Raw genomic sequence first — 27,993 nt, 5'->3', positions numbered from 1 at the left:
CACTAAGTTTATGCATTAAATAGTTTTTTTTTATTAAAGAGATCTGGGAGAGAGAAAACAGACAAAACCCACTCGGCTAAGCAAGTGGTACAAATCAAAAGTCACATCAACGCTAGCTGTTATGAAACAAATCAAAAGTAAATAAGAAAAAAAATGAATCAAAATGTTCTCACTTCCAAGCCAAACAAACGAAAGTTGATAGAGAGATTCAGATGCTGCAAATCCAAGAACATGAGACCAAGACTAGTTGGTGGTTTGAAGGCGGGTCTACAAACCTCTTATCTGCGTTCATTTGGGGCAGCGTCTTCAACCAAGTAAGTGGCTTCATCTCCTAGGAAAGCTTCTTTTTCCATCAAATGTGTCGCTTTATTTTCGGATTGACCCACAAACAAAATCTTGCAAACTGCACATCGGTCTAATAATCTTTTACCATCAACAATGTGGGCACTAATTAAAGAAAAATCCTGTCCGGTAGATTTCATCTTCTTAAGAACAGAGAGGGAGTCCCCTTCAAGGTCAATCGAGTAAAAACCAAAATCCAGAAACAATTTCAAAGCTTGCATGCAAGTGAGGGCTTCCGCCGCGAAAGGGGTAGGTACATGCTTCATCACTAAGGCACACGATCCCATTACTAACTCTTCCTGATTCCAAATCACCACACCCGTACCTGATATGTTCTGTTCACTCTTGAAGGCAGTTTCGAAGTGGTGACTGCAACCTTGGACCTTGATAACTCTCTAAGCTCTTAACAAATGCGCCTGAATAGAGGTACGTTAATCCTCACTTCTTGTTGTCTTTGCCTCGTTCATGAAGTTGTTTTCAGCAAATCAGGCCGCCCAAATGCTGACTGCCATTACTTCATAGTCATCATTCCTGTGACTATGTATACCTAACTCGGTTACCAGATTCACCACGTTATATTATCAAAGCAACTCCGATTAAATTAACATAAATCTACAAAGTCAAATTCATAATTATCGTTCATAACAGTTAATCCATTTGTTATGATCTTACACATGCATTCATAGCACATAAGAATTAATTATATCTAGTTACAGGTTATAAATAAATTTTAGAGTTAGTATCCAAATCCAAACTAAGTGTCAAATTTTAATTTGTTATCTTAAGACGGGGAACCTCATGTATCGGGACAGACATCTTTTGTACTTTGGAATTTTTGCTTTTATGTCAACAAGTCTCGAGATAAACAAGTTCATGTCTTAAGATAAAGATCTTCAAGGTTCAAGATTGGGTCTCAAGATAAATTTTCCATGTTTTCTTATTTTAGCTTCAATGTTTGGTTGTCTTAACACAAGAGGTTTTTGTCTTGAGACTCAGAACAAGGCAAAACTTATTTAGATTCATTGTGCTCTTGTCTCAAGACAAAGGCCACTTTGTCTTGAAACTTGATTGAGGCTATCTCGAGACTAGTTTGAAAAGCTCGAGACACTAAGCAATTGATCTTATGAAATGATAAGTTTTGTTCTAATGGTCTCGAGGCATGTTCTTATTGTTTTGAAACTTAATGACAAATTGACCTGAGATGCACAATTTCAAGCAGTCAAACCATACTAAATTATACCTAAACTTCACATAAATGAAAAATCATCAATTCAACAAATAAAACACATTCAATCACCAACAAATCTTAGCATCCATTTCGTCTTTGTCTAGCCAAGCAAGTCATGCAACGAAATACTTGTGAACAAATACTTATGAACATGTATAATAATCTTTAAATCAAAAGAAGAAACTGATCACTTAAAATATTATAGGTTAGAATATTAAAAATACCAAATATTAACTTAAGTAATAGTTACATGCTATTTATCCAAAAGTACCAAATATTAACTTAAGTGACATGCCAAAATAGGCAAGTAGTTGGTTTTCGAGTTGGATGCTTTCTGACTTCGAATCTATTATGATTCTCGTTTGAGACCTATGTATAGAAACAAATATATTTGTACGCTGAGTAATATATACTCAATGTTGCTAATATAATTCAAATTCAAATATAAATGTCATTATATCAATTGAACGAACTAAGTGTCAAGATTAAACATATTATTCATTAGCGATTTCAATATTATTAACATTAATATGTATATACTTATAAGTCATTATTCCTTTGGATGATTCATTATCATTTTTTTATTCGAGCATGTTCATATTCACATTTTTGCTTGTTTACAAGTCACATTTCATGATATATGTATGAGAAATTTATTAAATTTCATTAATCGAAGTTGTTAACTTTTTAGTTTAGAAAATCAGTCGACTTGTGATGGTTTTTTAGATGGGATCCAAACATTTAGGGGTTGAAATGTTTTCATAACATTCAAATATCTATTTCTTATATTTAAAATGCACTTTGAATCACTTGATTTCGAATTTGAAAGTTCAAGTTATGACGTTTTAATAAAGATTACGTGAATATAATTTTTGGACGAGATTATTATGAAAAATTATGAGTTTTGAGCTTTAATTTGAGTTTAAATTATATTTGGTTTGATTTTTAGATTTAATTTTATTATATATGAGCATAATATTTTATTTATTAGGTTTTGTTATTTAATTATTTATTTATTCTGAATTTTAGAATATTTTTTAGAGTATTTTAAGTTATTTAGAAGTTTTATATTTCTTAATCAATAATAATTTAAAACTACTTTTTATTTAGATTATATAGGGTTTCTTACCTTAATAATATATATATATATATATATATATATATATATATATAAAACCAAAATGGTATGTTAAGATTAATTACCAAAATGGTTCATTTAAATTGGTGGAAGATGGTGCATAGGTGGCACCACTTTATTTTTTGACACTTTACAGAAAAAAATTTATTTTATGTAGTGGAGGGTGTCAGATAGGCAGCATTAGTGGAGGGTGTTCGGTAGGCAGCACCAGTGGAGAGTGTCATCTAACACTCCCTAACTTCATATCATCACCGGAATAGGGTTATGAGACTTTACCATACTTATACACTAGCATTTATGCAAAATTGAGTCATAAATTTTTATTTTAAATTGAAACTTCTTAAATTACACTATAAAGTCTTTAATATGAGTTTACAGGGTCCAATACATGCTTTAGAAGTAATTCAGGATTAAACCGGTAACTTTGAAAATTTTATCTTGAAGATAGGGGTATGCGCCTGTGTGACTTGGCCAGCCCGTGGGGTTCCCATGGTCGTAGGGCCAGGCTGTGATAGATTTTACTTGCTCACACGATCGTGGGAATAGTCGGTGTGACATAAACAGAGAGTCACACGGCCTGAGCACATGCCCATGTGACTTGGCCGTGTGAAAACATGATTTTTGTCCATTTTTAAGCTATTTTCACATGTTAAACACATTTAATTCACGCTCAAGCATTTACTTGGCCGTGTGAAAACATGATTTTTGTCTATTTTTAAACTATTTTCATATGTTAAACACATTTAATTCACGTCAAGCATTTACTAATAGTTCTTAACTTAAATATCATTCATTATGCCATTCAAACTTAGCAAATATTCATTCATTCATTTTAATACCTCTTAAGGATTATGTATCACAACTCATATCGAAATTATACTACATTTTCATACTAGTCAAACTCATGTAAGTTTAACTTTTCAAAATATGTATATTTCATACCATGTTTCAACATCTTTCATACTCATTCTTATCATTTACAAAATAAAATCTTGCCAATTTACCAAAAGAAAGGTACTTCACCACTTTGAGTTCGGGATTGGCTTGGATGCTGAGTCTTCATCTTTCTTTCGTATCTAAACCTGCGTACAGAAAATAAATCGTACACTGAGTATACACTCAGTGGTATTTTTATAAACCAATATTAACATACATTTAAAACATAACTATAAATTTTAACAATAGGAACTTTAAAAATTACCATTCAATTATCCTTAAATTACAGTAACACTTATTAATAAAATCGTATTCAATAAGATCATACAGTAATAATAAAGTATCTTTCGATTCTTTCGATCAGATAGTTTATCTCTTACATTCATTTTACACCTCTTCCTTGTAGTTAAACAATTCATATATATTTATATTACATGTCTTTTGATAACTTAAACATTCGTAAATTAATCACAGTCACTTAATCGATATCAGACAGTCTTCAGTATTTTCATTTACCCTTATTAACATCACTCGAATTTAAAATATACAGTGTTTAAATCCGAGTGATGTTAATAAGGGTAAAAATAACAATTACATTGTATTAAATCATTAAGCGTAGTTAATAAGGGTAAAGAGGGTGTTATTAAATAACATATATTGATAATTTTAAATGTTCAATTTTATGTAACCAACGTAACACCGAAAACATTATCAAAAAAGGAAAAGGAGAAAGTGAACGAGAATATCGAATAAACCCGAGAATTTCAGTTTGTATTTCTATAAACTACGCTTAATGATTTAATACAATGTAATTGTTATTTTTAATAGTTAAAATGTATAATAAATGATATGACGAAAACTGTTACTACTTCTGTATTGAAATGAAACGATTTGAATACTCTATTAACAGTGTCGGGCTAGTCAAATACAATTGGCATGCCATAGGATTAAAAGTGTTCAGGGATATTCTAACTGTGTTGATGAGACTATATATGTCGACTACTGCGACTGTTTCGGATTCGTTCCGAAGAGGTACTTCGAACCTGATTATGACTGTAACTGTTACCTTACGGTGTCTTCCAATTTTGGTCGATGAAACACTGTATATTATCCCTGGTGTGTGGGTTGAATCCACGTATCGATTAAGTGATTGTGATTAATCGATATCAGACAGAAGTAATAACAATTTTCGTCATATCATTTATTATACATTTTAACTATTAAAAATAACAATTACATTGTATTAAATCATTAAGCGTAGTTTATAGAAATGCAAACTGAAATTTTCGGGTTTATTTGATATTCTCGCTCACTTTCTCCTTTCCTTTTTTGATAATGTTTTAGTGTTATGTTGGTTACATAAAATTTAACATTTAAAATTATCAATATATGTTATTTAATAACACACTCTATAATTTTCATGTAACTTTTACTATATTTCTAATTAGGTCCTACCACCATAACATTCTTTTTCTTCAAATAACTTTATAAATTTCCTTTTATACTTACTTTAAACAAGTTTCAACTCTTAATATTCAATATAAAACATCAATTCTACAATTTACACAATTTAATCCCTACTATTACAAAATTTATTTTTCTTTTACAATTCAATCCTTTTACCACTTTTAACTTGAATTCCTATCAATTAAACCCATATTTCTTCCATTTATTAAACTTAATCAACATCTATAAATTTAATAACTTTCTAAATTTCAACATTACTCAAATAGTATTTATTTTAGGATTTCATAAACACCAAAATTACAAGAAAATGGATTAAATTAACTTACCAATCAAGCTTGAAATCTTAAAACTCTAATTTTCCTTTTCTTTTCTTTCCCTTTTCTTTTCTTTCCCTTTTCCTTCTTCTTTCCCTCGCTAATCGTGCCTTCTTTTTTTTTTATGTTTTATTTATTTTATTTTATTTATTTAATCAATATGTTATAATTATATAATATAATATATTTTACTTTACATTATTATTTACTTATATAATAAGTAAATACATATATATACATATATTTGTACCAATTAAAATATTATACATGTATTTATACTTACCACATACTTGTCATATAGGCTTATTTGTTAATTTAATCCATTTGACTTTTTATAGTTTATAATTAAACTTTCACATTTTATTTAATTTAGTTTATATATTTAATTAACCCTAATTAAGCTAAATTTACTTAATTAAAATCTAATTAACCTCTTACTAAACTTCGTAAATATTTCTAATAAATATTTATGAATCTAATTTTCAGAATCGAAGACCCAAAAACTCACTTTTCTAATGACCTTAAAATTTTGGTCGTTACATGTTAAATAGGCGGCACCAGTTGTATTTAGGGAATTTAATTTATAATAATAATGAAAAATATCTCAAAGTTTGGAAAACAACAAAGCATAAAGAAATTCAAAGAACTAGGAAATTGGATTGAAATCTTCAGTCTTGATGTAAGATCCTACCTCTGAGGTGATTCTGATAGTTGTCCTTTAGTATTTTTTGCCTTTAACTCTGCATGTTCCTTTTAACCCTCTTCTAGGGTTTTTAAATAGGTTTTGGAATGCTTAAATTAGCCTCAAATTGGTCTTTTTCGAGTAGAATTAGACTTGGGCTTGACAGAGACGGTCGTGTGTCACGCCCGTGTGAAGGTGTTTAGGCCGTGTGTAATTCTGACTTAGTTTTGTATCGACACGGTTATGACACACAGGCGTGTGATCTACCCGTATGTTACACACAAGCATATAGATCACCTGTGTAGAAGTGCCTAAGCCGTGTGCCATGCTAAATTAGGCTTATCTTGTCTTTTTTTGGCTTTTTTTTGCTCATTTCACCTTTCAATGCTTGTTTAAGTATAAAACATGAATTTAAAAGATTAGAAACATCAAATTCAGTGAAATTAAGAAAAAATTATCCATAAATATGCCAAACATGGGGTAAAAATATGCATATATTACGGTTTATCAAATATCGTACGTTGATAATGAATCGATTATATGCGGGATTGATATTGATCTTAATGTTACACTTGAAATTGATATCATTGGTGATAATGGATACGATAGTAGTGATCCTTGTAATCAAGAGGTCAACAGTGATAGTGATCTCGAAGTAGACGATGTTTCTGATGATATTGATGACGAAGACGTGAATGACGATGGAAATATTAACGTGTCTTCAGTTGAGAACCAGATTTGAGTATTATGAAACACTAATCTTGGGCCACACGTCGCTTATAGATCCTCACGCAGCGTACGTAGTCAAGTTCCTGAAGTACCTTAAAATACTTCTTGCTCACTTGCTGGCTGTAAATTTCGATCCTGTGGAGTTATTTGTAGGCCAGAGATTCAAAAGGAAAAGTGTGTATTTGTTATTAAGCGATATAACATGAATATATCAGTGGACTACAATGTCGTAGTGTCTAAACTGTCATATATTGGGGAGTGTTGGAAGTCGGAGGAAGGCTGCAATTGTTGGGTATAAGCTGTATTTATTCAAAATTCGCAAATGTAGAGATAAATTTGTTGGGCCTTATACATACATATCAACACGTATGATAGATCATTAAAAACTTAATTTCTAAACTATCTATGCGTGTATCATGCTAATGGTGAAGGATATGCTGACCATTAAAGTTTTGATACTTATTGTCGAAATGTAAACATGATTTCAGTATTAAGTGTCATGCCAAAAGGCGTGAATGGCTAAACAGATGACAATAAAGTAATTGTACGGGAATTTTAATGCGTCGTATAACAAGTTACATGGATTAATAGTCGCTATACGGAAGTATATACTGATTGTTATTTAGTTACAGACACGACCTTATTATAGCCCGAATAACCAATAATCGAGAAATAAAAATTTCTCGAATGTTCTGGACATTTAATCCATATGTGATTGTATTTTCCCACTGCAAGTCGTTTGTGCAAATGGATAAGACCTGGTATATGTAAAATATACACATTTAATTTCTTACGGTTGTTTAAGACGGTAACAAGAACGTACTCTTAATAGCATGTCATCGTAGATAAGGAGTATAGAATAGTGAGAATTCTTCCTTACCAACCTGCGGGTATATGTTATTAGCAACGATAATATTTGCATCATCTTCGATAAAAAAATGATTAATTGTAGCTATTAGGCATTCTGGTGTGCCATGGAGATCCGTTTACTGCATCCAACAAATCGTGGCTAACTTCAATTGAGATTATAAGAATGTAGACTGGAAGAGACAAGTTATGAGAATGGGTAAAGGATAATCTTTCTTTTCAATGTAAGTTTTAATGTTTTAGTGTAATATTGTAACTTATCTTTTCTTAATACATAAAAAGCACATGAGCTAGAGTCATATTTTCTGTCAAAGAATGACTCGACTCAAGAGTCACATGGAGATTCAAACGAGTATATCTTTTCGATTGTGGTGGGGTACCATGAAACTGTGAAAATAGGCTTAAAGTTTTGACGAAGGCTTTTATTATGGTCAAATGACCAAAAACTTAGTGGATGAGATCAACACTGTTTTGTTGAAACAATATATTTTTTAATTTTATCTATCTTCTCAGCTACATTCTATAGATTGACTATTTTGATGCTAAGAATAGGTCAGCAACAAGTTAAACAGATGGAGGCGGGACATGTGTTTATTGAATATGTCCGGGATGTAACAGTTGCAAACCGTTAGATGGCAAGGTTGATGAATGTAGAAATATATTCATAACGTTTTGAAACGTTTCGAGTTATAGAAATCATCAGTTCTCAATACGGTATGCCACTTAGGTCTTATGGAGTTGATCTTCGGAACAGACGTGATTGCAGGAGGTTTTAAACACATCATTATTCACATGCGCATTTTGTGGCAGCGTGTGCTAAAGTCTCAATGTTGAACAATTTATCGATAATGTGCATACTCGAGCGCACATTTCATGTCTGGGAGAATGAATTTCTCGTCTTATCTGACCTGTTTACGTGGGAGGTATCTCTAATGATTTTGAATTTTGTCCTAAATAGAGGGTTGCGTAGGAATTCGAGAGGTCATTCGCAATCATTCAAAATCCGTACTGAAACGGATATGAAGGAGAAATCTGACGGTAAGTGTTATGGATTATGTAGATTAGCTGGTTATAATCGGAATAAATGGCCACAGTAAAACTATCATTTTGGACAATCATCACGATTGGGTAGGAATTGAGCTTATGTAATTTATATAAAAAAAATTTATATTATAAAGTATGTTCCAATTAGGTTATGGTTGTAATATATTTAATTTATATAACAAAATTTATATTACAAAGTTTAATCCAATTAGATTATAGTTGTAATTTATTTAATTTTTTAACATAATTTATATTAAAAGTTTGTTCTAATTAGATTATGGTCGTAATGTATTTAATTTATATAAAATAATTTATATTACAAAACTAAGTTTATAAGTTTTAGTATTTTAATGTTGTAATGTTGCAATTAATCTAATTTATGACCACAAATTTTGTTCTAATTTTTAAAGTTCTAATTAATCTAATTAAATATATAAAAATAGGGTCTTTTTCATGATTTATATATTTTAGAATAAAAGTATAAATTTTATAATATCAAAATCGCAAGAAACCCTTCAAAGTAATTATTTGATGGTGTGGTCTTAGGGGTATATTTTTGCGGGGGTCGACGTTTACGTTGTGGGTGATTACGGTGATCAACATCCTCTTCAGTCGCATGAGGGGGTGTGTGAAACATGAAAGAAAAATCATATGCCCCGAACACCATTGATGAACTTAAGCCGGGAGGACTGTCAAACTATGGTGGATACGACTCGGGAGAAGTGGAGTACTGTAGTGGATTCGGGCCGGGAGAAATGTTGTACTGCGATGGATACGAGCTGAGAGGAATACTGTACTAAGGTGGATATGACCCAAAGATATCAAATTCGGAATGATACCCGTGTCCTGTTGAGTTCGAGAAATATTCATTGACCAGTAAATTTGGATGTTAAGAACTATTAGTCGAATGTGTATGCGATCACTCGGACTCAGCCTCTGGCTGTGGTTTGGGATCTTGCTCTGGGTAGGGCTTGACCTTTATATTAGCCATTAGCTCGTATGGCTTAGGTCGCTGCATGAGCGGGAGACTATAGTCAACTGCTCCCAAGTAAATGACTTTCCCGTAGTAAAGTATCATTTTATGTACTTTAACAATGGTTCCAAATCGAAAGAAATATCCATCTGAGGTTTCCGCGACATTCAATTAACCCACACTGTTATATATTTCTAGTGCACAACCCTTCAATTCTTTTCATGTTTTCTTTTCTTGGTGATCAAGTGAGTTTTCTCTACTTGCATTGACGGATCCGGGATATACTAGATGCAACCAAACTGTCGGAATACTCGTTATTTCACTTGTCTTTTTGAAAATTGATAATTCATGCGTTAATGCACCACATGTGAATGAATATGGGCAGACGAAGGTATAACAATCTCAATTTCTTGTCTTCGATACGACATTCAAATAAACTGCACTATTAATAATAAGTTAAAATTTAACACAGCTTGTGTAAAATAACAAAATAATTACATGTCACGAAAATTGAAATAGCTTACCTTTTTCCCAGCATATTTAATCATCAGACGATATATCGGGACAATATATGACCTCTTGATACCCAGATAAAAACTCAATCTACGAAAATAAATTTCAAGTAAATATAGTATCGTAAGAATAGTATCATTATAAAGAAATTGTCAATTAATAATAAGTTAAATTTTATCACCTGTGCACTAGTAGAAATAGGTATGGTTGGTGCATAACCTATGCCAAGAATGACATCCAATAAAGAGCCCATGACTGTAGCAATACAAGGCGTCCGCCTATGTCTATGGCATCAGACTTTGTCGTCTGACAAAGTTCACGATACAACATAGTCAAAACTGCAGAATCCCAACTATACAAGTGAACATTTTGCAAATCAGCTAATAGGGGTAAATACATCAAATGAACCCTGTTATTTTTCGCATCGGGCATCAATACACTTATAATATGCATAATGTATGCTCAAGCTGCGCACATCAACTCATGCGCAGTGGCATTAACTGATTAAATGTTTTAAATTGGTTTTAAACAATAAAAATTTCAAACCTGTAAAATTAGACTCATCATTAACAGGCGAGACTCTTAGTAGGCTATAACAAAGGGCAGCTGACCCAACAATTGCACTTACGCCCGTTACGGTATTCCCGTCGATTGGGAGTTTAAGTTGCAATGCAATATCCTCTAGAGTGACAGTACACTCCATACACGGTAAATGAAAAGTGTAGGTTCCCGAGCGCCAACACAACCAATGCGGATATTAAATCGTACCTCAAATCAAATTTCTAGATTAATGCTGCTAACTTGAATCTAGCTAACTCCAAGTATGACATCAGTCGTGCATCTAAAGAATATCTTAAATAATTCACCCGACCCTTTAATGTGCGGTAGAGGCTCTAACAGTGATAAATTACAGAAAATAGTTATAATTACATAATTTATTTTTGTAAATTACATAGATCTTTTTTTAAGGGAACCAACGATAACAAATAATAATATATTACTATATTATTAACTGTGTTTGATATGTGACCATTTTTAATCAATGGAGCCATTGCGATACCTGCAATTTCAAAATAAATTTCGGTTATTAATTTCAATGTTTGATATATTTTAAATATTTTTCAAAATACTTAAATTTTATATTTTGCTTTTAATTACTAAGTCAACATGTAGTCGTGCCATTATTGCAAAGTGGTGCCGCCTCTGACACCCCCCACCTGTATATTTTTGTAATTAAAAGTAAAATATAAAATTTAGGTATTTTGAAAAATATTTAAAGTCCATCAAACTTTGAAATTAATAAACGAAATTTGTTTTGAAATTGCAAGTATCGCAATGGCTTCATTGATTAAAAACGATGATCACATATCAAACACGGTTAATAATATGATAATATATTGCTATTTATTAATCATGTGTTACTTGATAAAAAGATCTACGTAATTCATGAAAATATATTATGTTATTATAACTATTTTATGTAATTTATCACTGTTAGGGTCTATATCACGCATTAAGGGGTCAGGCGAATGGTTTAAGATATTCTCCGAATGCACGATTGATGTCATACTTGGAGTTAGCAAGATTTGGATCAGCAGCATTAATTTAGACATTTGATTTGGGGTACGATTTAATATCTGCAATGGTCGAGCATTGGCGTCTGGAGACCTACACTTTCTATTTGCTGTGTGGGGAGTGCACTGTCACTTTAGAGGATGTTGCATTGCCACTTGGGTTCCCAATTGACGGGAGTGCCGTAATGGGCATAAGTACGATAGCTGAGCCGGTTGCCCTACTAGGAGTCTCATCTGTCGATGATGAGTCTAATTTTACGGGTTTAAAATTTTCATGGCTGAAAGCTAATTTTAATCATTTATCAATTAATGCCACTGAGAATAAGTTGATATGCGCAACTCGAGCATACATTATGCATATTATAGAGGGTGTATTGTATTGATACCCGATACGAACAACAGGGTTCATTTGATGGATTTACCCTTATTAGCTGATTTGCAGAATCTTTACTAATATAGTTGGGGTTCTGTAGTTCTGGTTATGTTATATCGTGAACTTTGTCAGACAATAAAGCCTAATGCCGTAAGTATAGGCGTATGTTTTGTATTGCTGCAGTTATGGGCTATTTATTGGATGTCATTCTTGGCATGCGTTAAACACCAACCTTACGTATTTCCACTAGTGCACAGGTGATAAAATTTAACTTGTTTTTAATTGACAATTGTTTTTATAATGATATTATTCTAACTATACTATATTTATTTGTTTTTGCAGATGGAGTTTTTATCTGAGCATCGGAAGGTCGTACATTGTCCCGATATATTGTATGATGACTGAACATACTAGGGAAGGGGTAAGTTATTTCAATATTCGTGACATGTAATTACTTTGTATATCATACTTGAACTATGTTAAATTTTAACCATTTTATTAATTTTGCAATTTATTTGGATGACGTATCGAAGATAAAAAATTACGGTTGTTATACCTTCGTCTGCCCATATTCTTTCACATGTGGTGCATTATCAATTTTCAGACAGTCGAGTGGTATAACGGGGATCGAGTACTCTAGCAATTTGGTTGCATCCAATATATCCCAAATCCGCTAATGCGAGTGGGGAAGATTCACTTGATGACCAAGAGAAGAAAACATGGAAATAATTAAGGGATCGTGCACCGAAAGTATATTGCAGTGTAGGATAATCCAATGGCGCGGAGACATTAGATGGATATTTCTTCTGACTTACAACAGTCGTTAGAGTACATGCAATAGTACTCTACTACGGGACAGCCATATTTACTCCGTGGGTAGTTGACTGTAGTCCCCTACACATGCAGTGACCTGGAGCATACGCGCTAGTGACCGATATAGAGGCCGAGCCAGAGCAAGATCCTGAGCCGCAGTTGGAGACAGTTTGAGCGATTGTATACACTTTCGGCTGATAGTTTTTATCTTTAAGATTTGTTGGTTAATTACTATTTTTTAGGCTCGTCAAGACAAAAACCATTCCGGGTTTGATATCTTTAGGTTGTAACCACCACAATACAGTACTCCTCCAAGCCCGTATCCATCGCAGTACAGTACTCTTCTCGGCCTGTATCCATCGTAATACTCTACTTAGCCTAGGTCATATCTACCGTAGTATGACACTCCTCCCGGCTCAAGTTCATCGATGACGTTCAGGGTAAATGATTTTTCATTCATGTTTTGCACACCTCATCCTCCAACTGACGAGGATGTTGATCGCCGCAATCACTTAGAACGTAAACGTTGACCCCGCAGAAATATACCTCTAGGACCACACCATCAAACAATTAATTTAATGGGTTTCTTACAGTTTTGATATTAAAAAATATGTACTTTTTATTCTAAAAAAATATAAATAAAGAAAAAGACAATCTTTGTATATATTTAATTAAATTAATTGGAACTTTAAAAATTGGAACAAAATTTGTAGTCATAAATTAAATTAATTATAACATTACAACATTAAAATACTAAAACTTGTAACAAACTTAGTTTTGTAATACAAATTATGTTATATAAATTAAATACATTATAACCATAATCTAATTAGAACAAATTTTGTAATATAAATTAGGTTATATAAATTAAATACATTACAACTATAATCCATTTGGAACAAACTTTGTAATATAAATTTTGTTATATAAATTAAATAATTACAAACATAATTTAATTGGAATAAATTTTGTAATATATATTTTTATATGAATTACATAAGCTTAATTCCTACCCGATCATGACAATTGTCCAACATGATAGTTCCGTTGTGGCCATTTGCTCCGATTATGACCAGTTAATCTGCATAATCCACAACGCTTATCGTTGAATTTCTCCCTAATGTCCATTTCATTACGGATTCTGGATGATTGCAGACGATCTCTCGGATTCTTACGTAATTCTTTGTCTAGGACAAACGCGAAAGTTATTGGAGGTACTTCTCACGTAGACAGTTTAGGTAGGACGGAAAACTTATTTTCTCAAACGCAACATGCGCGCGAATGTGTACACATCATCGACAAATTATTCAATATTGAGCGAGACTTTAGCGCTCGCTATAACGAAATGTGCACATGGATAATAAAGTGTTTGAAACCTCCTACAATCGACCGTTTGTTCCGGAGATCAACTTTGTAGGACTTATGTAGTATACCGGGTCGAGGATCGATGGTTTCTGTAACTCGAAATGTTTCAAGATGCCGTGAATATATTTCTACATTCATCGACCTCGCTATCCGACGGTTTGCAACCATTGTATCCCTGACATTTTTAACAAACACGTGTCCCACTTCTATCTGGTTGACTTGTTGCTAACCCATTTTTGGCATCAACGTAGCCAACTTGTACAATGTAGTTGAGAAGACAAATGAAATTTGAAGATGTCGTGTTGTCAACAACGCAGCGTTGATCCCCTCCACCAAGTTTGAGGTCATCTGACTATAACGAAAGCTTTCGTCAAAATTTTAAGCCCATTACCACAGCTCGATGATACTCAAACACTGTCAGAAAGATGTGTTCGTTTGATCGTCTATGTCACTCTCAAGTGGAGTCATTCTTTGGCTGAAAATATATGGCTTTAGCTTTTGCGCTGTATATGTATTAAGAAAAGATAAGCTACAGTATTGCACTAAAACATTAAAACTTATCTTAAAGATAAAGTTATCATTTACTCATTTTCACAACTTATTTCTTTCAGTCTGTATTCTTATAATCTTGATGGAAGTTAGCCGCGATGTGCTAGATGCAGTAAACGAATCTTCATGGAACACCGGAACTCCTAATGGTGGTAATTAATCATTTCCCTTTATCGGAGATGATGCAAATATTATCGTTGCTAATAATTTATCTCCGCAGGTTGGTAATGAGGAATTCCCACAAATTCATGTTCTCATTATCTACGATGACAAATGCTATCGGGAGCACGTTCTTGTTGTCGTCTTAAGTAACTACAAGAATTAGGATTTGTGTATATTTTCATATAGTCAGGTCTCATCCACTTGCACAAACGGCTTGAAGTGGAGAAATGCACGCAAACATGGATTAAACGTTCAGAACATCCGATGAGAAATTATTTTTCCCGATTGTAGTTGGTCATTTGGGCCATAATAAGGTCGTGTCTGTAACTCAATGAGAATCCCCGGTACGTACTCTCACATAGCGGCTATTAATCCCTGTAGCTCGTTATACGACGTATTAAAATTTCCGTACAATTGTTTTATTGTAATCTGCTTCTCTGTCCACGCCTTTCGGTATGATACTCGATACTGAAATCGTGTTTGCATTTTAGTAATCAGTACGAAAATTTTAATGGTCGGCATGTCCTTCACCATTGGTATGATACATGTACAGATAGTTTTGGAATCAAGTTTTTCATGATCTTCTGTCATACGTGTTGATGTGTATGTGTGAGGCCCAACAAATTTTCGTACTTCTCACATCTGAGAATTTTGAATAAATGCAATTTGTACCCGCCAATTGCAGCCTTCCGCCGACTCCAACACTCCCAATATATGTCGATTTAGATACTGCAATTTTACAGTCCACTGATATATTCATACTATACCGCTTAATAGCAAATACACATTCTTCCTTTCGAATCTCTGACCTATAAATAACTCATCAGAATCAAAATTTAAGGCCAACCGATGAGTAGAAAGTATTACAGGATACTCGAAAACTTGGCTACGTGGCCCGCGTCAAGGTTTATGAGCGACATGTTTGGCCCAAGATAATTGTATCACAATACGTCGAATCTAGTTCCCGACTGAAGACGCATTAATGTTTCCATCGACATTCACGTCTTCGTCGTCAATATCATCGGAGATATCGTCCACTTCGGGATCACTATTAACCTCTTGATCAGAAGGATCACTACTATTGTATCCATCATCACCAACCACATTAATATCGGGTGTAACATTAAGATCGATATCGATTCCGAGTATAATCGATTCACTATTAACGTACGATATTAGAGCCACCATGTATGGTTCTTGAGCCCCATGTTCTTCACCGTATGCAGTGAGATTTTTATTTTGCTCCATATCGGCTAACTTAGAAAATAAGTGAATCGGTGCATTTGTCATTCCGATTCCCACAGTAAAGAGCGATCATTGTCTCCACGTCTTCGTCGTCTTCAAGTGCTATTTTGGTGAATTTGATGGGATCTGTCGAAACTGAAAACTTGTAAAAAAGTTTTAAGATCCTTCTCCCACAACGTCTAACAATTTTTGCGTTAATCCTTCCATTCATATCATCCAACAAGACATTTCTATTGAATTTCATTGCTATTTGTTGCCGTGTTTTAAATATACATCTAACGGTTGTTGTTAAGATGATTTCATCAAAATAAACGCATACGTAAATCTGATTATCTATCTTCAATACCCAATTTGTTAAAAAATTAACAAAAAAATCTCAAAACAATTTCAAATAGCATAAAAATACTTGCGTAAAAATTTAATGATTGATAATAGTCTATTTCTAACAATATCAAATTTTTTGTCATTTCTAACAATATCAAATATATTAAAAATTTTACAAGATAACATTCTCAATAATCTAAATACAAAACTTACTAACAAGTCACAATAAAGAAAATAACTTTAAAACAAAACATAAAAATAACACTAAACAAACCATATAATACTAATGTAATTTTTTCTTATCATAAACTATTGTATTTGAAAATAACAATAAAAAATACATTTTCTTTATTTCTTTATTCTATTCTCCTCTCTTGTTTTGCTAAAAAAAATTTCCAAACTGATACGAGTCAGGTAGAAAATTGAGGGGGAGGGGGAAATATACTGGGTGCGCCGCCTATCTGACACCCTCCACTACATAAAATAATATTTTTCTGTAAAGTGTCAGAAAATGAGGGTGGTGTCCCCTATGCACCACCCTCCACCAATTTAAATGTACCATTTTGATTTTTTTTTTATATTATTAGGGTAAACTCGTTTTATTTTGATGCAATTATCTAGCCTATTTAAAGGTCTTTTTATTATTCATTAACAACACAATAGTTTTTCATTAGTAAAATTTTTCAACCCTAAGAGTTAGTTACTTTTGTGCAAGATTATTTTCTTATGATTTTTAAAAGCAGTTTTCTTCCTGATTTTCTTAAAGGAGTTGTGGGAATTTATTCTTCGTCTTTTAGTTTGCCAATGATTATTTTTTGAAGGGTTTATTAGAGTCATTAATTAAATTTCTAGGGGATTTATATCTCAAAGGTTTATTGGACACTTATCCATCATGTACATTGATTTATTCAATTTATCTTTCACTTTTAGTTTTTTATTTTCAATTATTTATTTATTTATTGTTTTGGATATTTATTTATTGTTTTTTAATTTCTTATTTTGGTTTTTTTATTCTTTGTTTTAATGTCAGATCCCAATCTTTCTTTCTTTTTTTAGTTGAATAACTTGAATACGATCTTTTTTTGCCATTCCTTATCATTTCTCCAATGCACTCTCAAGGTATTTGCATGTATCTTTACCATATCAATTTCATATATCATATTGCCATTATTATCATATTTCAATAATACATATGTTTGGCATATAATTTCATATTTTAATCTCTATTAACAGAATCAAACTCAAGGACAGATATTCAAATTAATCCATCATCATACTAGTATACGCATTGAAGTGTTGACCAGGCATAAATGCACTGATCTCACCAACTACACTAGAATTGTAACACCCCACACCTGTGCCCTACGCCGTGACGGAATATGATGCGTTACTAAACTTAAACACATTCATTCAAACATTTACGAGTCACCAAGACTTGATTTAATTCAAAACTTTTTCAAACTTTTCCAAAACTTCTTATCAGGGGCTTATAATGCCCAAAGCATCTTTAGGAAATCATTCGGGACCAATTCGGGTCATTTAATCAATACTAGGAAAATGACCTTTGAAATAAGGCACACGCTCATGTGGATGGACAACACGCTCATGTAGAACTTGAACATGGTTGTGTTGATGGCCTGTGTGGCACACGCGGCCTAAGCACCTAGGGACACACTCGTGTCCCATGCCCGTGTGAATTAAATTCTAAATTCGAACCTACAGGAGTTTTCACGTGGCCTGGCACACGCTCAGGTCTATGACCCGTGTCCCTCACACGGTCATGACACGCCCGTGTCTTAGCTCGTGTCTAAAAACCTTGATATTTTGTTTTTGACGTCAGCATCTAATTTGGGGCACACGGCCAAGACACACGCCTGTATGCTAGACCGTGCCCTTCACACGGCTGAGACATACAGCCGTGTCTCTACCCGTGCGTTTATTACCATGCATACTAACTTGTAAAATTTACGTGCAGGGGACACATGGCCCGACAACACACCCATAAGGTTGGCTGTGTGTCACACACGGTCTAGACACACGCCCGTGTGTCTACCCGTATGGACAATATAAGGCTATGTACCAAGCCTTATGCCACCCTGAAACAAATTTTAATACTAATCAACATATCAAAGTCTAATTTAATATGAGTTCTCAACCAACAACCATATCTAAGGCCTATATACATTTCAAAAATTTAACCATGTCAATAATTTCACATTCATAAAAGACTATCTTGCATTCATATAATGACTTACAATATTAGCCATTTTCATGGCCTTATACAAAATGAATCAAATGCTAAAACAAGCCAACACCATTGTGCAAAAGAGTTAGTTTCTTTTGTGCAAGACTATTTTCTTATGATTTTTAGAAGCAGTTTTCTTCCTGATTTTCTTAAAAGAGCTGTGGAAATTCATTCTTCGTCTTTTAGTTTGCCAATGATTATTTTTTGAAGGGTTTATTAGAGTCATTAATTAAATTTCTAGGGGATTTATATCTTAAAGGTTTATTGGACACTTATCTATCATGTACATTGATTTATTCAATTTATCTTTCAATTTTAGTTTTTTATTTTCAATTGTTTATTTTTTTTATTGTTTTGGATTTTTATTTATTGTTTTTTAATTTCTTATTTTGGTTTTTTTATTCTTTGTTTTTATGTTAGATCCCAATCTTTCTTTTTTTTTTTAGTTGAATAACTTGAATACGATCTTCTTTTGCCATTCCCTATCATTTCTCCGATGCACTCTCAAGGTATTTGCATTTATCTTTACCATATCAATTTCATAGATCATATTGCCATTATTATCATATTTCAATAATACATGTTTGGCATATAATTTCAGATTTTAGTCTCTATTAACAGAATCAAACTCAAGGACAAATATTCAAATTAATCCACCATCATACTAGTATACGTATTAAAGTGTTGACCAGGTATAAATGCACTGATCTCACCAACTACACTAGAATTGTAACACCCCACACCTGTGCCCTACGCCGGGATGGAATACGATAGGTTACTAAACTTAAACACATTCATTCAAACATTTACGAGTCACCAAGACTTGATTTAGTTCAAAATTTTTTCAAACTTTTCCAAAACTTCTTATCAGGGGCTTATAAGGCCCAAAGCATCTTTAGGAAATCATTCGGGACTAATTCGGGTCATTTAATCAGCACTAGGAAAATGACCTTTAAAATAGGGCACACGCTCATATGGATGGGCAACACGCCCATGTAGAACTTGAACATGGTTGTACTGATAGCTTGTGTGGCACACACGACCTAAGCACCTAGGGACACACTCGTGTCTCATGCCCGTGTGAATTAAATTCTAAATTCGAACCTACAGGAGTTTTCACATAGCCTGGCACACGCTCGGGTCTATAACCCGTGTCCCTCACACGACCATGATACGCCCGTGTCTTAGCCCGTGTCTAAAACCTTGATATTCTGTTTCTGACGTCAACATCAAATTTTGGGCACACGGCCAAGGCACAGTCCGTGTGTTAAACCGTACCTTTCACACGGCTGAGACACACAGTCGTATCTCTACCCGTGTGTTTACTATCATGCATACTGACTTGTAAAATTTACGTATAGGGGATACACGGCTCGACAACACGCCCATAGGGTTGGCCGTGTGTCACACACGATCTAGACACACGTCCGTATGTCTACCCGTGTGGACAATATAAGGCTATATACCAAGCCTTAAGCCACCCTGAAACAAATTTTAATACTAATCAACATATCAAGGTCTAATTTAATATGAGTTCTCAACCAACAACCATATCTAAGGCTTATATACATTTAAAAAATTTAACCATGTCAACAATATCACATTTGCAAAAGACTATCTTGCATTCATATAATGACTTACAATATTAGCCATTTTCATGGCCTTATACAAAATGAGTCAAATGCTAAAACAAGCCAACACCGTTGGCCTCAAAACAATGTGACACAAAAATAAAATCAAAGATTCCTATACATGTCATAATCAAAATGAGAAAACTAGTTATACAAAGTGTTTCAAGGATAGTGTTACTGGCTTCTCTGACGTAGGCGATGAACCTCGAACTACTTTGGCGGCACTAAAAGGAAATGGAAAAGAAAAAAGGTAAGCGTGGGAGCTTAGTAAGTATATATATGCAAATAAGTGTAATTAGAAACACATTCGTCAAAAAATGGCTTATCATACTTAAATGATATATCATTTTAACCTCACTATCTTGCTCTTCCTTCTTTTACGCATACTTACTACATCTCATCACATACTAAGGTCTTCGTTCGAGAATTTAGTACACATATTTGTAGTTACCCAAAAAATAACTCAAGTTCATTTTTTCTATTGACGTACCGTACCTTATTGGAAGTATCGCCAATCCATTCATCGAGTTACCCTTTTAAACACTCAGAAATACCAATGAATAAACGGATAGTTTACTCTTAAGTACTATACAAGTAGCTAAGGCTACCTCGTACTTTGTAATACTTGCATAATTGAGCTACTCACGGGCCTTTTCACCAAGTCAGTACTCGGACCCCATAGCTCTATCATGTAATGCCCGCTCATTGAGCTACTTACGGGTCTACACACAAAGTCAGTACCCGGACCCACATTACATATTTCACTTGTCTCATGAACTCAGAATTGACTGATGAGTTCAGATTACTCAATTTCTCATGACTTGCCTTTTGTATCCCATACTATTTTCGAGGTTCGACGGGATCTCGTATCTGACCTGATGCTGTCGCACTTGTTCATAATGTAAGTTACTCTTATATCGCATTATTTATACTTTCATGGTATCGAGTAGATTATGATACACGGTAAAAATAAAACATTTAAAAGTAAGCTACAATGACACATTATTTACATATGTACTTACCTCGGCACAAAAGGATGGGTACGAACCTAATCTTCGTAAATTTTGTTATTCCCTCGATCAAGGCCCGAATCACATTTCTCTTGATCTAAAATGTCAAAATTAGCTTACTTAATACACAAATCATTTAATTTAACTTAAGACTCATACTTTGGTAAAATGACTATTTTGCCCTTAAACTTGCAAAAATTATGATTTTACCCCTAGGCCCGAAAATTAATTTTTATCGAATTTCCTTTTTAGCCAAGCCTAACCGACCATTTATTTCTCTAATGACTACTCCGAATTCTCAATATTTCACAACATTACTATCTATTTTACAAACTTTACAAAATGGTCTTATTGGGGTTTTCATGAGAAATCCTGTCACAAAAGTTGTTCACTTAACAACCAAGACTCATTTTCTTCCATAAAAACTCAGCAAACATACAAATCCTTTCATGGTAAGTCCCTAAACTATCAATCATTTCATAAAATAGTCCCCTCAATAGCTAGATTAAGCTTTAGGGGTCTCAAAAGTACAAAAATTATCAAGAATAACCCTCAAGTTGACTTACTTGCAAGAGGCTAGCTTGGTTGAAATTTCAAGGCTTCAAAATTCTTATTTTTTGCTGAGAATTTTGGTGAAGAAGAATAGGTGAAATGATTGATATCATCTTTTGTTTATTTTATTTCTTTTTAGTTAAACAAGTTACCAAATTTTTACCTAACATTGACTAGCCTAATTCTTTGTCCCTATGGCCGGCTATGCTGCATTTTAAGAGTCTATGATAAACGTCAAATTATACATATTTTTACCCTAAATACATAGCATATTGATGGATGTTTATTACTAGATTTATGGATTGTGGTGCTCTTAATCTGATTATTTCATGTTTTGTACTCAAGAGAGTACCAAGAGTCAAAAGGAGCCAAAAACGAGCCAAAAAAGGACAAAACGGACCAAATCGAGAAGATGACACGGCCTAAGCCTTGCCACACGGGCTGCTCACACGCTTGTGTCTTTTGAAGGTGTCGACCAAGGCTTTCACGATTCACACGGCCTGACCATTGACCCGCACGGTCATGTGTAATTTAACGAATCGAACACGGCTTGATAAATATGTCACACAGCCGTGGCACACGGGCGTGTCCCTTTTTCAATGAGTTGTATTTTTCACGGAAAAAGATACTTAGGGAGGAAGAAAGTCAATCCAAAGCCTATATAAACACCCTAAGTATGACTTAGAAAGGGCCCTTTTCCTCCAGAACTTTTCTGGAGTACAGAACCACACGCCGAGAATTACTTGAAGGAAGTCAGACGATCCATCCCAAAAGCCGGAGCTACTCCAAGACTGAAGATCTCTCTCAGAATTCCTTCAGAGGTTTTAGAGTTTTCTTTATGTTTTGTTATTTTCATACTTTTGAGATGTACTCTTATTTTATTATGGACTAAACCCCTTAGATACCTAAGGGGGTTAAAACCTATGATGGATCTTGTTATTATTATCTGAACTATATGATAAATACTTGATTTGTTCTTAATTATATGTTCTTAATGCTTGAGTTAATATTCCAGGTATTAATTCATGATTTGATGTGTTATGCAGAGGAGCAAAAGTCCTTGTCTAAGAGTAGATTTGGCATAATTAAGCAGAGTTGATCGAATGCCTAGAAATAGGGTTACGAGATTTTGATGGATTAGGGTGAAACTTAATATGAGAGTCTATAGATCGATTTACTGTTTCCCTAGGGGTTTTAATTAATAAAGAGCTTTCGATTAATTCAACTGAGGGTTAGACATTATTAGGCTCGAAAGAGATAATAATATAGGTTAGGGAGTCTCACGGATCAAGTCAAGTGAATAAATCGTCTGGTTTAGAGTCAGATAACAAGTGAAATCTGGGTGGGTTCCTTCTTGGGTATCGTCTTTATCTATTACTTTCTTTCAAGTTTTTTTCTAAATTTTCTCTTTACTTTAGTTTAATTAGTTAATTATTTTAGTTAATTAGTTTAATAAACAACCCCTCCGTATTTCTAGGTTAAATAATAAAAAGGTAGTTATTACTAGTACTTTTGGTTCTCTTGGGTACGATATCCCGGTCTTACAATTACTGTGCTATTGTTCGATAGGTGCGCTTGCCTTTTCGTCATGATAATAGTTAGTTTAGGTTTGATCTTCATTATAAATATTTATTACGTGTTTCGAATCACGCGATCAAGTTTTTGGCGCCGTTGCCGGGGAACTAAGATATTAGGAACGCTCAATTTTTATTACTTTAGCCATTTATTTTTCTTACAATTTAATTTAATTTAATTATTATTATTATTTAATAATTTACTTTTTCTTTCTCTTCGCAGGTTTTTATAGTTTATGACTAGAAGAAACCCGTCAGGACTATTACTTTCTGACAAAGAAATCTTTCGTACAGTTCGTAGAAACCAAAGAGAAATAAGTCGCAGCTTAAGATATATAGGGAACGAGTAATAAGGCGATACTCAACCTCCAACCGACGAGATGGCTGAAAACCAAGGCAATCAGCTACCTCCTGCAATTGCGGCTAATCAAAATCCTGCTCCACGTACTATGAATGATTATGCTAAACCTTCTTTAACAGGAACTGAATCTAGCATAGTTAGACCTTCTGTAGCTGCAAATACTTTTGAATTAAAACTTAACACCATTCAGATGATACAGCAGTTTGTTCAGTTTGATGGTTTGCAAGATGAAGATCCCAATGCTCACTTAGCAAATTTTTTGAAATTTTGCAATACATTTAAAATCAATGGTGCTTCTAATGATGCCATTCATCTTCGGTTATTTCCTTTTTCATTGAGGAACAAAGCTAAACAGTGGTTGAACTCGTTACCATGAGGGTCAATTACTACTTGGGAACAAATGATCGAGAAATTTTTACTAAAATATTTTTCGTAGGCTAAAACGGTTAAATTACGTAATGATATCTCTTCTTTTGTGCAGATGGATTTAGAAACACTTTACGATGCATGGGAGAGATACAAGGACTTACTGAGAAGGTGTCCTCACCATGGGTTACCACTTTGGCTGCAAGTACAAACATTCCACAATAGTTTGAATCCTTCGACTCGGCAAATGGTTGACGCAACTATTGGCGGAACCATCAACAATAAAACATCGGAAGATGCCTATGAGTTTATAGAGGAGATGTCACTGAATAACTATCAGTGGCAAGTTATGAAAACAAAGCCAACGAAAACAGCCGGCGTTTATAACGTCGATTCAGTCACCATACTCTTTAATCAGGTAGAACTTCTCAATAAAAAGATTGATGGTTTACTTGGTTCTATGCAGGTACATCCAGTAATGAGGTGTGACTCAATTGGAGGAGGTGTGCATACAGAATATCAGTCCTTCAATCCCACAACCGAAGAGGAACAAGTCAACTATATAGGTAACAATAACTTTAGATCTCAAAAATAACCTATACAGTAATATTTATAATGCAGGTTGGAGGAACCACTCAAATTTCTCCTAGGGTGGTCAAGGAAATCAAAAGCCACAAAATCCTCAGGGTTTTCAACTGTCACCTTTTCAACAAGAGAAGAAATCGAACCTTGAGGAGATGCTCTAAAAATTCATATCAATGTCAGAAATCCGTTTCCAAAATACCGAGACAGCACTTAAGAATCAACAAGCATCGATCCAATGGCTTGAAACTCAGATAGGCCAGCTATCCAAACTAATCTCCGAACGACCACAATGTAGCTTGCCAAGTAACACTAAACCCAACCTAAGGGAATAGCTCAACGCAATTAATATCCAAAATAACGAAGGAGTCGTTGAGCCTGAACCAGAACCAAGGCAAGAAACAGTGGTAAGCAAAGGGAGAGATGAGGTAGATCAAAATACAAACAAACCAGTGACTGTCGAATATAAACCTCGTGTGCCATACCCTAACGCGGCAAGAAAAGACCGCTTAGACGAATAATTCGGTAAATTTCTTAAACTTTTGAAAAAATTACATATTAAATTATCGTTTATTGAAGCTTTTTCACAGATGCCAAATGTAATGAAATCTTTAAAAGATCTTTTAGTAAATAAGCGGATGTTGGACGAAGCGTCGCATGTGGAGCTAAACGCAGTCTGCTCAGCTATTCTATAGAATAAACTACCCCATAAATTGAAAGATACAATTCCTTGCTTAATTGGTAGTTTAGATATAAGTCATGTATTAGCTGATTTAGGGGCTAGTATTAACGTCACACCTTACAAAATGTTTAAGCAACTAGGTCTTGGGAAGCCTAAACAAACTAGGATGAGGATTCAATTGGCAGATAAAACTATAAGATTCCCTAGGGGTATTATTGAAGATGTACTCGTGAAAGTAGATAAGTTCATATTCCCCGTTGATTTCGTTGTTCTAGACATAGAGGAGGATAATAACACCCCTTTGATTTTAGGAAGACCCTTTCTAGCAACTATTAAAACAATTATTAAAACAACTATTAAAACAACTATTAAAATTTTTTAGATTATTTTCCTAAATTGAGGTATTATCTTGAAATCTTAAGTATATAGGAATGACATCAAAAAACCAAATTTTTGGTGAGATTTTTGAGCCTTTTGAGCATATAGCTTTCTTTCTTGCTCACTTCTTTTGTGGTTTGAGTGTGTCAACATTGAACTGTTATTTTAGAACTTGCTTCGATTATACATGTCGAGATCACACGTATGATTTGATATACTGAGATGATACAGGCACTTAGGATTTAACTCAGTTACTCCATAAAAAAGCCTTCCCACATAATTAAACCCTTAATGAACCTCCTTTGAGCCTACTAACCTTTTTTATTGATTAACTCTCATCATTAACCCATTAACCCATTATTGTTGAAATACTCTTACTTAATTTACCCTTTCTTTTTTATCGAGATTAAATTTAATATTGTTACCTCATTATGTTCGCCATTTTTTGTTACTGAATCATGAAGTATGATTCCTATATTGTATATACTTGATTTGTTCTTAAAAAAAAACTCAGTATTATTATTGTAATCCTCAGCAAGTTAAAGTTGTCATGAAAAAAAAAAAAGAGCTCATGTAATATAGTTATAGATATTTGTTTGTGATTCAGTAATTAAGTTTTTGATAGTGGGGTAATATATTGAAATTATCTCGATTCTAACATTTTTCTCTTCAGTTGTATCTATACTCGTAACCTAAACTCCGTTACAACCATGCAAGGACCTTTTGATTTGTGTATCATATCATTTACAAGTGGTGGAGATTTGATTTTCATACAAGCCTATAGTAATAACTTCTCATGTTTGACAATTGAGTGCTTAATCTTGAACCTTAAACACTTTGAGTGATTTGAGTGAATCTTTAGTGAGGATGTCATCTCTTGTATATTTAGGACTAAAGTTAATTACTTAAAGGAAGGAGATTACCTATGATTTTATTATCAAAATATTAGATTTAAATTGTTGAGGCTTTTAATGCCCCTATAGTTGAATTCTCACTGTATGATTTTCTGTGGAATAATTTGTAACATTATCAGTAATGATTATGTGATTGAAAGGAATAAATTTTAGCAGTGAATGATTGTTTTACTTGAGGACAAGCAGATGCTTAAGTGTGGGGGTATTTGATAAACTCCAAATTATATATATTTTTACCTTAAATACTTAGCATATTTATGGATGTTTATTACTAGATTTGTGGATTATGGTGCTCTTAATCCGGTTATTTCATTTCTGTACTCAGGAGAGCACCAAGAGTCAAAAGGAGCCAAAAATGGACAAAACAGACCAAATTGAGAAGATGACACGGCCTAAGGCTTACCACACGGGCTGCTCACACGCCTATGTCTTTCGAGGGTGTCGACCAAGGCTTTCACGATTCACACGGCCTGGCCATTGACCCGCACGGCCGTGTGCAATTTAACGGATCGAACACGGCCTGGCAAACACGTCACACGGTCGTAGCACACGGGCGTGTCCTTTTTTCAAGGAGTTGTTTTTTATACGGAAAAGGATACTTAGGGAGGAAGAAAGCCAATTCAAAGCCTATATAAACACCTAAGTATGACTTAGAAAGACCCCTCTCCTCTAGAACTTTTCTGGAGTACAGAACCACACGCCGGGAATTACTTGAAGGAAGCCAGACAATCCATCCCAAAAGTCGGAGCTACTCCAAGACTGAAGATCTCTCTCAGAATTCTTTCAGGGGTTTTAGAGTTTTCTTTATGTTTTTTTATTTTCGTACTTTTGAGATGTACTCTTATTTTATTATGAACTAAGCCCCTTAGTACCTAAGGGGGTTGAAACCTATGATGGATCTTGTTATTATTATCTGAACTGTATGATAAATACTTGATTTGTTCTTAATTATGTGTTCTTAATGCTTGAGTTAATATTCCGGGTATTAATTCATGATTTGATGTGCTTATGCAGTGGAGCAAAAGTCCTTGTCTAAGAGTAGATTTGGCATAATTAAGCG

The 27,993-nt window shown here is 33.8% G+C and overlaps 1 protein-coding gene and 1 non-coding gene across 7 annotated transcripts; one reads left to right on the top strand and one right to left on the bottom strand.

The window, feature by feature from the left end:
- The first annotated feature begins 1 nt into the window (after nt 1).
- LOC108456197 (uncharacterized) lies at nt 2-27,881 on the top strand. Of its 6 annotated transcripts, none has more exons than XR_001866878.2 (5): nt 2-314; nt 476-591; nt 694-768; nt 23,874-25,484; nt 27,259-27,881. XR_001866878.2 is itself a non-coding variant. In XM_053030764.1 (3 exons), the coding sequence occupies exons 1-3, from the start codon at nt 154-156 to the stop codon at nt 728-730; spliced, it is 318 nt and encodes a 105-aa protein (XP_052886724.1). In that variant the 5' UTR covers nt 17-153; the 3' UTR covers nt 731-974. The 6 variants fall into 6 exon arrangements, 2 of the variants coding, with proteins under 2 accessions (XP_052886724.1, XP_052886723.1); XR_008285759.1 differs by lacking the exons at nt 23,874-25,484; nt 27,259-27,881 and adding exons at nt 12,523-12,601; nt 12,785-13,269; XR_008285758.1 differs by lacking the exons at nt 23,874-25,484; nt 27,259-27,881 and adding an exon at nt 12,523-12,749 and having other exon boundaries at nt 4-314; nt 476-595.
- On the bottom strand, nt 24,460-24,566 carry LOC128295982 (small nucleolar RNA R71). Its single transcript, XR_008286530.1, has one exon. It is a non-coding gene; the product is annotated as a small nucleolar RNA R71 (small nucleolar RNA).
- Nucleotides 27,882-27,993: the final 112 nt, after the last annotated feature.

Source organism: Gossypium arboreum, chromosome 7 (assembly GCF_025698485.1).
Source record: "Gossypium arboreum isolate Shixiya-1 chromosome 7, ASM2569848v2, whole genome shotgun sequence".
Lineage (NCBI taxonomy): Eukaryota > Viridiplantae > Streptophyta > Magnoliopsida > Malvales > Malvaceae > Gossypium > Gossypium arboreum.
This window is presented reverse-complemented; position numbering and strand designations above follow the sequence as displayed.

Coding starts and splice junctions, on each gene's coding strand:
- LOC108456197 (XM_053030763.1), top strand. CDS start 154: ATGAATCAAAATGTTCTCACTTCCAAGCCAAACAAACGAAAGTTGATA. Junction 315..475: donor GGGGCAGCGTCTTCAACCAA/GTAAGTGGCTTC, acceptor CCTGTCCGGTAG/ATTTCATCTTCTTAAGAACA. Junction 592..693: donor GGGCTTCCGCCGCGAAAGGG/GTAGGTACATGC, acceptor TCACTCTTGAAG/GCAGTTTCGAAGTGGTGACT.